This window comes from Cnephaeus nilssonii, assembly GCF_951640355.1.
Source record: "Cnephaeus nilssonii genome assembly, chromosome: 6".
Classification (NCBI taxonomy): domain Eukaryota; kingdom Metazoa; phylum Chordata; class Mammalia; order Chiroptera; family Vespertilionidae; genus Cnephaeus; species Cnephaeus nilssonii.
In genome coordinates, this window is record NC_137077.1 from 14,732,166 (window position 1) to 14,744,220 (window position 12,055).

Consider the following 12,055-nt stretch of genomic DNA (forward strand, 5'->3'; position numbering starts at 1 on the left):
AACTGAGTGCATGGCTGGCTTTCTCAAGCGGAAGGGAGACAAAATCTCCCGACTGCACTGAACTCCAGTTCCGGGCGAGACTCTGGGGACCCAGACTTATTCGGGGAGAAACTGGACTATCGGGCAGTGGGCGGAACTCGAGGGTGGCTTTCTCTCAGAGGTGCTTGCAGCGATTACCACGGGACACTGAGACACAGGGGCCTATTAGGGCAGAGCTGACGGGAAACCAATGTTGTCTGCTCCGCCCTGAGACTCCGCCCCATTCAAGCTGAGCACAGAGGCTTTTGCAAGTCTTCTCCCATAAGGGTGTCTCCAGCACAGAAGTTCTCCCAGTGTAGACACAGCTGATCCTCACAGCCAATTGGCCTGGAGGTCAATTCCTCCCAGTAATACCAACAACAATCAAGGCTTAAGTACAACAAGACTGTGCACACAGCCCACAAAGGGGTGTACCAAGAGTGTCCACCTCAGGTAACTGGGGAGGCTGAGCCACTGGGCCCTATAGGACACCTAGCACACAAAGCCACTCTATCAACTCAGGGAAGCAGCCAAAATGCGGAGACAAAGAAACAGGTCACAAATGAAAGAAATGGAGGAAAGCAAACGACTGGATATAGAGTTCAAAACCACGGTTATAAGGTTTTTCAAGAATTTTCTAGAAAAGGCTAATAAATTTAGCGAGACCCTCGAGGATATGAAAAAAGGACCAACTAGAAATTAAGCATACACTGAATGAAATAAAGAATATTATACAGAGATCTCTAACAGCAGACTAGAGGTTCCCAAAATCAAGTCAAAGATTTTAAATACAAGGAAGCAAAAAACACCCAACCGAAAGAGCAAAAAGAAAAAAGAATCCAAAAATATGAAGATAGTGTAAGGAGCCTCTGGGACAACTTCAAGTGTACCAACATCCCAATTATGGGGGTGCCAGAAGAAGAGAGAGAGCAAAACACTGAAAACCTATTTGAAGAAATAATGACCGAAAACTTCCCCCACCTGCTGAAAGAAATAGACTTACAAGTCCAGGAAGTGCAGAGTACCCCAAACAAAAGGAATCCAAGAGGACCACACCAAGACACATAATTAAAATGCCAAGAGCAAAAGACAGAGAATATTAAAAGCAGCAAGAGAAAAACAGTTAGTTACCTACAAGGGAGCACCCATACGACTGTCAGTTGATTTCTCAACAGAAACTATGCAGGCCAGACGGGATTGGCAAGAAATATTCAAAGTGATGAATAGCAAGAACCTACAACCAAGATTACTCTACCCAGCAAAGCTATCATTCAGAATTGAAGGGCAGATAAAGAGCTTCACAGGTAAGAAAAAGCTAAAGGAGTTCATCACCACCAAACCAGTATTATATGAAATGCTAAAAGGTATTCTTTAAAAAGAGGAAGAAGAAGAAAAAGGTAAAGATAAAAATTATGAACAACAAATACATATCTATCAACAAGTGAATCTAAAAATCAAGTGAATAAAAAAATCTGATGACCAGAATAAACTGGTGAATATAATAGAATCAGGGGCATAGAAAGGGAGTGGACTGACAATTCTCGGGGGGAAAGGCGCGTGGGGGGTGCGGGAAGAGACTGGACAAAAATCGTACACCTATGGATGAGGACAGTGGGGGGTAGGGCATAAGGGCAGAGGGTGGGGTGGGAACCGGGTGGAGGGGAACTATGGGGGAAAAAAGAGGAACAATTGTAATAATCTGAACAATAAAGATTTATTAAATTAAAAAAAGTAACAATGCAATGCTGTGATCTCCAGTGTAAATTTCATTCTTATTTCCTTGTTCCAGGAATAGTGGTAATTGAACACTTCCCAGCAGTGTGAGGTGAGTTATAGGAAATTCAAATATAATTTCAGCTCAGGAGAACCTGTTTGGCTCTGATAGCTCTTTTCTCAATGTATATGTCCATGGCCTTCAGATGTATCAGACCATGCATTTTCAGGGCCATCAATTACTTTTCTGGGAAAAGAGATACTTCGCCAGATTTTAAAAACACACAGAAAAATGGAACTTTAAAAAAGTGTGTAAAATAACTATTGTGGCTTAAACAGCCATTTTCCACAAACTATACTTCTAAAACTTGAATAAACTATCTAGTGATAAGGAATTAATTAAGTAGGCATACTTTATATTTTTATATGTTTGTAAGTACATTGATTAGTGAGAGGAGTAAAACTGAATAGTAAAGTTTTGGAGAGAAACAAAAAAGCGAGAATTTGTATCTCATAGCTAATGTCATTTACCTTATCTAGGGAAATATCTAGTTTTTATACCAAAATAACTTTTAGGCAACAAGCCAGTGAAGTTATAAATTTGAAGTCAGCTCACATAATTCCCTTAACTGTTGAGCTGTTCATAATTTTAAGTATTACTTACTCCCAAACCAATTATTTTTTAAAAATATGTTTATACTGATTTCAGAGAAAGGGAGAGGGAGAAAGGGAAGGAAACATCAATGATGAGAATCATTGATTGTCTGCCTCCTGCACGCCCCCTACTGGGGATCGAGCCTGAAACTTGGGCATATGCCCTGACCGGAAATCAAACCAGTGACCTTTTGGTTCATAGGTCAACACCCAACCACTGAGCCACACCAGCCGGGCCCAAACCAATCTTTATCATAGCCTTGTATTTAGAACTTCTATGAGCTCGAAATCCTGTCCTTTTTTTCACTGCGTGTCTGACACAGATATTCTCATTACAACAGATGTCATTGCAACCTTTTCTATATTATGAAGAGATTTCCATATGCCAGCCTTAAAATAGCACCGTCCATATAACAGGGATAGTGCCTTGGACATGATCTTAATGAGCTTTGACTTTACTCCACTCTGCCTGCTAAGTGTGCTCCTAAAATCCATGCAAAGGGATTTTAAAAAGCAGACCACATTTCAAAATGCACTTGAGGAAAGCTTTCTTCAAGGGCTCTGAGCAACCAAGGAAGGGCTTGTCCGCTGTGACCAGGCAACACGCCGGCTGCTCAGTGCCCTGCCACTTCCTGTGCAGCTCCTGTCTGCTTCTCTGTGGCCCTAGTGCCAGTGGTCTTCTGATTAGATTCTTAAAGAGACAACAGCTATTTGAAAAAACAGGAGGGGAAACTGGAGACTATCAATTTTAAGTTGAGATGGACAAAACTCAGAACTAGTCATTGTCACAATTGATCTGTGTTTTTAAACCTGAGAACTCATTTTGTCAGCTAAGGATGATCCATGGGGAAATCGTAAAATTCTTGGAAAATTGGTCTCTGAGATAGAAGTCTGTTTGGTGAAAATTGTGGTTCAGTTGGATGTGGCAGAGACAGCTGGTTGTCCCCTGTATGCATTCTCCCCTTCTTCCTTGGAAATAGGATCCACAGTTTTTAGTTGGGCACCTGGCCCCTGGGCACAAAGACTTTCTTTCTCAGTCTCCCTTGCAGCTAGATGTTGCCACACGACTAAGTTCTGTCTGATGGGATATAAGTGGAATTGTCACGTAAAATGATGGAACTGTCCTATTGTCTGTGTCCATGGGTTATGCATATAAATCCTTGGGTTAATCTCTTCCAGCCCCCACCCCCTCCCCCAGCCTCCGCCTCTTTCCCTCTGAGATTCAACAGTCTGTTCCATGCTTCTATGTCTCTGGATCTATTTTGTTTGCCAGTTTATTTTGTTCGTTAGATTCCACATAGGAGTGAGATCATGTGATATTTGTTTTCTCTGACTGGCCTATTTTGCTTAGCATAATACTCTACAGGTTAGGGCTATTGACGTTAAAGGAAGTTCCTAAAAAATTGATCCAATTTCTAGAATTCTTGAGCTAGATTCCTCTGTGTTATGCTTATAGGGTGGTCTCTCTCTCTCTCTCTCTCTCTCTCTCTCTCTCTCACACACACACACACACACACACACACATACATGATAGTTGGGATGTAATTGCAAACCACATACTTACTTAAATAACTGCATTACTTGGATTTAACTTCCATTTCCTTGTGAAAATATTATGCAAATAATGCCAGGTTAAAAAAAAAAAAAAGCTTTAGTCTTCTCCTGGGCTGGGCTAAATACATTCCGAGGATTGTTTACCAAGACCAACTGGTAAATTATACAGATGTATGAAAATGCACAAGGATGGCCTGAAATAGACCTATCTATGCCTGGGCACATTTGGTTGGATAGTTTATTTTAGAAGAAAAAACTGGAGAATCACATTGCTTTACAAGTGTGACTCATGAGAGTTGTTACTAATGTCGCAAGGCACTGATATATATCCTCAGTACTGATACTGGAATATATCCTCAGTACTGATACTGGAATATATCCTCAGTACTGATACTGGAAATGGTCATGTCTTCTATGTGCTTTCAAGTACCTTCATTTAAGTGTATATATTTATGCCTATGTATGTGACCAAGAGAACAAACTCTGAAATCAGATCTAGATTAAACATCTTAATCACCATTTCCTTGAGCAAGTGATTTAATCTTTGTGTGTGTGTGTGTGGTTTTAGAAAAAAAAAATTATCTTTATTGTTGAAAGTATTACAGATATCCCTCCCCCCCCCCCCCCCAATTGATTCCTTCTACCCAGCTTCAGCCCTCTCTCCAGGCCTTCCCAGCACTATTGTCTGTCCATGGGCTATGCATATATGCATATAAGGTCATTGGTATCTTTCTAAACCGGTTTCCTCATTTGAAAAATGGAGATGACCCCTATCCCTAGTTGATGTATAAGGTGTCAAGCATGTTATTATGTCACACGGTAAGGCTTATTAAATAGTAGATAGTATTAATGTTACAACAACTATCATTTCTATGGAGACTGTTGGGCATCAAAAATACTTTTTGAATGAAAAAGCAGGCCACCAACAGCACAGACTTCCTCCTCTCCTTTAGAATCGCTTACCTGCCTCAGGAAGGGCACATCTCAGCTCAGTGCCCATTAATTTCCAAATAAGGCAATCTAAAAACCCCAGGCGTATCTTCTCATAAGGACCCGGACTTTTGAACTGGAAAGCTAAAAGTAAAGGCGTGACCACTGCCCTTCGACCCACACTCCCGCATCAGTGTCCTGCTCATTTAAATGGTGCGTCTCCTTGCGAGCAGCTGATAAAATTTGTGCGGAGCGCTCCCAGCGCATTCGCTGGAGGCTCCAGGTCCGCGGCGCCAGGGAGATCCAGGCCACCCCGGCCGGCCGGGCACCTGGCCAGTACTTGGCTGGGCTTGGGGTGCGGGGGGATCTCCGAAGTCCCACATCCAGGGCTCCATTGGCTGTGGTGGGTGCAGAGGTTGCTGCCAGCGCGTATCCCCGGCCCACTTCGCGAGGAGGGCTGCCGGGGACAGACAGCTGGAGGACGCCTCCAATCCCCGCAGGGCGCCACGCCCGCCACGCCCGCCGCGCGGAGAAATAAGAAGTGCGCGCCAGGCCGCCCGGGGAAAGCAGCCGCTCGGGCCGTGCTCCTTGGAGGCGCCAGTTTGCGCGCAGGTGCACCCGGGGGACCGTGCGGCCATGGACCCGTCGCGGGGTATCGGCACCTTCGTGGTGTGGGACTACGTGGTGTTCGCTGGGATGCTGCTCATCTCGGCCGCCATCGGCATCTATTACGCCTTCGCGGGGGACAAACAGCAGACCTCCAAGGACTTTCTGATGGGCGGCCGCCGAATGAGCGCCGTGCCGGTGGCGCTGTCCCTTACCGCCAGCTTCATGTCCGCGGTCACTGTCCTGGGCACCCCCACCGAGGTCTACCGTTTTGGGGCCATATTCAGCCTCTTTGGCATCACCTACCTCCTTGTGGTGGTCATCAGCGCGGAGGTCTTCCTCCCCGTGTTCTATAAACTGGGAATTACCAGCACCTACGAGGTAAAGGGTCAAGGGGGGGGGGGGGGGGGGCTGGGGAGGGCGGAGGGGAGGACCCGGCAGGCTCCGGAAGGGATTTTCCAGGGAGCAGACTCACCACCAAGTTGATATCTCTCCCCATCTCTCCCCTGCAGGTCCATCTCCTCCCCAGGCCTCCCCTTGAGGGAAGAGGAGGGGGGAAAAAAAAATCTTGGGACTTACTCTCAGGATCTCAGTGAAAAAGAAGCTTCCAAAGTAAATGGAGTGATTGGGACTAGTGCTCGCTAAGGCCCTTTCTGCAAAGTCTAGGGTTCTGAGTCAAGAAGAAAGACTTTAAAACTTTTTATCTTGGGGGAGGGTAGGTCTTACCAGTCTCAGCTCCTCCTCCTCGAAGTGAATCCCCTTGTTCCAGGTTCTCAGGCACCAATCACTTAACCAGGATGGCTGGGGAGACATTCCCCCTCCACACACGCGTTTTCCAGAGAGGCAGGCGTTCCAGTGGTTAAGGTGCTGCTATATCTCTCATCTCAGTACCTGCGTTTGAGCCCAGATTCCACCACTTACTAGCTAGGTAACCTTGGGTGACTTATTTAACTTTCTGTGCCTGTTCATTTCAAAATGAAAATAAGAACACCACCTATCTCACTCAGTCGTTGGGAGGATTAAATGAGATGATGCAAGTGTACCAATTAAAGTAGTATCTGCTACAGGGTAAGTGCTGAATAGATAGATATTCGATATCAGTGTTGGTGTGGTGGTGGTGGTAGAGGTGATTATCTTGGGGATCGCTAGGAAGCTGTGAGGGTCTTAAACAGTTCTACCTTCTCTCACTAAGGAAAGTGCTTAAGGAAAACCCTCTTTCCTATTGGGCAGGTCCCCTGGTTATAGTTTTTCTCAAGTTGTCTGCAGGAAAGGGCTTTGCAAAGATGGTGAGTGTTTGGTTTAAAGAGCTGTTGAATGGGAGTGTTGGGGGAGGATCAAAGCTCAGGGCACGGGTGGGGCCCAGTTCAGTGCCCTCAGTGGTCTCCTTCAACCAGGCACTAACCCATGAGCCACATACACAAACCTGCAGAAGTTTCCTCTCTAATAGGCCATTATCCGGAGGGATCAGGGCCTCATTCTCAGCAGCTGCCTCTGTCCTAGAGCTGAGAGAGTGTTTGCTGCAATCCAGTCCCTGAAAGGTGGTTTCCTAGTAAGGCTGGTTCAACTGGTGCTGTGGACAGGGCCCCAATGGCACAATCAGTGATGGTGACAGACATCGTGGGTTCTGGTGATGTCATCCAGGGAAAGGCACACCAAGGACAGCATTGCCTTCCTCTCTGGTCATTGTGTTTGGGAGCACTGATTCATCACCCTAGAAGTGAGCAGGATGCAATTTCTGTTTTGCTCAAAGGTAACAAATTGGCTGCTCCAGGCCAAATTCAGTTTTCAGTCATGGTTGTTGTGTTTTTTTTGTGTGTGTGTGTTTGTGTGTGTGTGTTTTTACTTTTATGGTGTTTTGGAAAAAAAGAATTTAGCATTTAATGATAGTGGGAGTCAAATAAAATTCCAGATTCTGGCTTCTTTTGAAAACCCAAAAGACTGGTGATACTGAGCCTATATCCCCTGTGGCCACAGGAACTCCAATTTACAGCCATTGCTATCAGTCCTTATTTCTTTTTTTTTTTTAAATAATTTTTTTTTATTGATTTCAGAGAGGAAGGGACAAGGAGAGAGGGATAGAAACATCAATGATGAGAGAATCATTGATCAGCTGCCTCCTGCATGCCCCCTATTGGGGATAGAGCCCACAACCCGGGCATGTGCTCTTGACCAGAATCTAACCTAGGACCCTTCAGTCCGCAGGCTGATGTTTTATTTACTGAGTCAGAATCAGCTAGGGTGTCACTCCTTATTTCTATATGGAAGTCTCATTGTTGCATTTGCATGGTTACTTTCTTGTGCTAGATAATTCCTTATCTGCATTTATGTCTTTATAAAAAATGCAAAAGGGAAAATGTGTAGGGGTGAAGGGAGTTATTGTTTCAAGGGAGCTGTGAGAGAATGTATTTCTTAGTGGACACGGGGAATAGTCCAACATATTAATATACGAACTCCTGGCCAATGCCACTCGCCTCATGTATGTTACCTGATGGGACCTGTAGGCATTTGAGTCTGTGAGCTCTGATCTGTAGTTAACCAACACGCAGAAAGGGTTTGAAGGATCTGGCAAGAGGACTTCAAATTTCACAGGTGAATGCTGCTCTCATAACCACTGACCCGTGCCTCTGCAGGGCACGCGTTAACTCAACCAGAAACACATTTCCCACACATTTCCTGAGCGCTGGAGGCTAAGTTAGGAGGGTTCCAGCTAAGACAAACAAGAAAATCACTAATGTTTACTGAATATTCTAGGCACTGGCTGCCTGTTTTATATACATTATCAAACTCGGTCCTCAAAACAATACTTATAAGGGAGGTTTATGAGTGCCCCACTTTGCAGACAAAGAGGCTCAGAATAAATGAAGCTACATAAGAGAGCGTGAAGCAAAGCAGACACTTGCCTAGAGGCAGTGCACTGGGGCATATTGGCCGCTTCTGAAGGCTCTGGTGAGTCCTCTGGAGGAATATTTTGTTTGATGGTGAGTGACGAAGCCACCCATACAGAATAAGAAGTCCAGCATTGAGTGATACTGGCGTTCTCACTCAAGTATGAAATTTCTCCCTGTTTACAGTTTGTTAGCTAAAATCGGCTGTTCAGAAGCATTTTTGACATCTATTTATCACTGCCTTCAAAGTATAGTCCAGATAGGAGTTTAGCAACTTCCAGAGTCACAGATAAGAGTAAAATGCAGGAATGCAATTTCACTCATCACTTCTTCAGTATCTTTCTGGATCCAGTGAAATCTGTGTGTTTGAACTGAATTGTCCAGACTCTTAAAAATTATTCAGAAGTTCTGTTGTCCCTAAATTATTCAGTATTCTGAGGACTCTGACAGATCTTGATTGACTATAGGCACCTACGGTACTATTTTTCTCTAGTTTTGTCTGGAAATCCTAAGCTCTTCTCTGAACCTACTTTTCAGTGACTTGAGCTTCTGGAAGGTCTCCAGGTATTTCTTTAGCAGCCCAGTAACCACTGGTAGCCGAGATAATGATAGACTTCTTGGTTCTGTCTTGAGTTGGTCTTGTGTGAGGTTAAATCCTTAGGTTTGCTGGATCCAGCAACCTCGGGGGCGGGGGGGGGGGGGGGGGTGGCGGGGAGTGTGGAGGGGAACTGGGGGAATTAACTTAATTGAACCAAGTTATTTGGTTCAACTCACTATATACATTCTTACCTTCATCACATTTTTTCTCTTCTGTTTTCTTTAATTTCCAGCAATTTAGATGCATATACCCAGAAAAGGCAAATACTCCTCTGTCTGTTCATGTACATTCATTTTTAATAGTTTTACTAAAAATATTCTGAGGAGATAACACTGCCCTGTTTCCAAGCTTACTTGATGGGTCTTCTAAAAAGTCTTCCAAATTTTCCTTGGATGATTTTGACATGTAATTCACTGAGATTCAAATTCTCAAGGCCTATGGATTTGAATACCAACTTCATGTCTTTCTTCTGAATGAACAGTTTACAACATTTCCCCATCCATTTATATCATTTGACTAGAGGCCTGGTGCACAAAAATTGTGCACTTGCGGGGGAGGGGGGGGAGGAAGGTTCCCTCAGCCTGGCCTGCGCTCTCTCGCAGTCCAGGACCCCTCGGGGATGTTTGCTGGGGGGTCCTTAGCACTGCTGCAGAGGCAGCTGTGAGCCCGGCTTCTGGCTGAGCAGTACTCCCCCTGTGGGAGTGCACTGACCACCAGGGGGCAGATGCTGCATTGAGCATCTGCCCCCTGGTGGTCAGTGCACATCATAGTGACTGGTTTTCCACCGATTTGCATATTAGCCTTTTATTATATAGTTTAGTCTCCAAAACCTTGCACAGCAAGAGAGGAAAGAATTATTTATAAGATCTCATTTTCAAGAGGAAGGAACATGAGATTTTGAGTGACTGCCCCAAGCTTGTGGAGTCAGGGGTAAGGTTGGGACAAGGGCTAGAACTCTTCCCCTAATGTGCTACACTGTATGCATAACTTTTATCCATTCGTTATTTTTGGAGGTCCTACTATGTGCCAATGCCATCACTCACTCTATAGGAGTCTTATACAGTGGTCAGTTTGTTTATTTGTTTAGTAGTGGTTACATGTTTTGGTATCAAATGGTCTTAGATTTTCATTGTGGCTCTGACAATTATTAAGTTGCAACATTGGGGTTCTCTCTGAGCCTGTTTCCTCATGCATTTATACTTAACTAGAGGCCCAGTGCTTGAAATTTGTGCACAAGGCAGGCGGGGGAGGGGGGTCCCCTCAGCCCGACCTGCACCCTCTCCAATCTGGGAGCCCTCAGGGGATGTCCTACTGATGGCTTAGGCCTATTCCCCAGGGTTCTCTGCTCTCTGTGGGGCCTGCCTGCTCCACACCATGGCGACGGCCAAGCAGGCCCTGCTGGGTGCTGCCTGCAGGCCCGCTTGCCTGCTCACAGGTCGCCATGGCAACGGCCAAGCAGGCCCTGCTTTTTGCTGTCAAGCTGCACAACCGGACCCACCTGGGGGCAGGTCCAGCTGTGCTGCCCACCCTGGAGTTGCTGGTTCAGCCCTGCATCCCTCTCTGGCCCTTGAAGCAGCCTCGGCGGCTGCTGACCAGGCCCTCCCCCAGCTCAGGCGCATGGAGGCCCCTGCCGCCCCCACCCTCCCAACGCTGCATGGGCAACCTCCTCGTGTCCGGTCGACCCGTTACAGCATCCTGATTAATTAGCAGAGATACCTACTCATGTAGTTGTTGAGAGGACAGTATACAAAGCAAATACTTTATAAATGTTAGCTGTGATTATGGAGCAAAAATATCCTTTCCCCCTGTTTATTATCTAATGTCAGTTTTTTCTTTCCTCTTTTTTTTTGCTTTATGAAAAGACTATTGTCAGTCTTAAAATTCACTCTACATGTGGTAATAATATTTAAGTGAAAGAATGTCTTAGACTCCAGTTTCATTCCAGCTGTGAAATTCTAGGATTCTAACTCTATAATACATCTATAATAATAAAAGCGGAATATGATAATTATACCAGACATCCTTCCGGATGACCTTCCCGACGAAGCCGAGGCTGTGAGGGAAACCCGGGTCCCAGGTGCCTGCTAGTGGCCAGAGGGAAGCCTGAGTCCCAGGTGCCAGAGGGAAGCCGGTGCTGGCAGCTAGAGGAAGGAAGGCCTACTCTTGCATGAATTTCGTGCATTAGGCCTCTAGTCTATAATAATAAAAGCATAATATGCTAATTAGACCGGATGTCCTTCCTGACGACCTTCTGGATGAAGCTGGGGCTGCGAGAGAAGCCCGGGTCGTGGGTGCCAGAGGGAAGCCTGTGCTGGCAGCCGGGGGAAGGAAGGCCTTCTCTTGCATGAATTTTGTGCATCTGGCCTCTAGTTCTGATATATAATATAGGAGGTGAGCAGACTATATTATGAGATATAATAGATGTCAAGGAGAATCGGAAGAATGGCAAGGTTGTTGGCTCTGAACAGAAATTGACTTGGGCTGATTTAGGTTAAATAATTATTGGAAACCCAGCTGGCAAGGCTCAATGGTTGAGTGTCGACCTATGAACCAGGAGGTCACAGTTCGATTCCCGGTCGGGGCATGCAGGAGGCAGCTGATCCATGATTCTCTCTCATCATTGATGTTCCTATCTCTCCCTTCCTTTCTGAAATAAATAAAAAATATATTTTTAAAAATATTGGAAGAATATGGAGGGTTTGGCTACAAAAGAGCAGCATAAGGGAGTTTTCTGGGGGTGAGGGAACTGTTCTGTATGAGTTCTTTACTTCCTAAGCTGCTGATTTTAAAAAAGTGTCCAGAAGTTTCACGTATTAACCATTTTTTTCTTTTTTGGAAACAGTATTTAGAACTTCGATTTAACAAATATGTTCGTCTCTGTGGAACAATCGTCTACATTATTCAAACAGTAAGTAACAGTCCTTTAATTTTGACCTTTTGTCATCTAAAATGTTTTTAATCAAGGCATTAGGGCCACACTTTTTTGGTGAACACGTGAAAGATAAAAAAAGAGATGTTGAAAATAGGAGGAAACAAAAAAAGCAAAAACACTTGTCAATACACAGCATCAACCCATAAGATCAGTGTTTTAACAAAT

The 12,055-nt window shown here is 44.9% G+C and overlaps 1 protein-coding gene across 1 annotated transcript in view; it reads left to right on the top strand.

The window, feature by feature from the left end:
• The first annotated feature begins 5,457 nt into the window (after positions 1–5,457).
• Positions 5,458–12,055, top strand: part of SLC5A8 (solute carrier family 5 member 8) — a 40,352-nt gene continuing 33,754 nt past the window's right edge. Inside the window, exons 1-2 of the mRNA XM_079775724.1 lie at positions 5,458–5,856; positions 11,801–11,866. Coding sequence (XP_079631850.1) covers positions 5,506–5,856; positions 11,801–11,866 — 417 coding nt within the window. The 5' untranslated portion in view covers positions 5,458–5,505. The remainder of the gene's footprint in view (positions 5,857–11,800; positions 11,867–12,055) is intronic.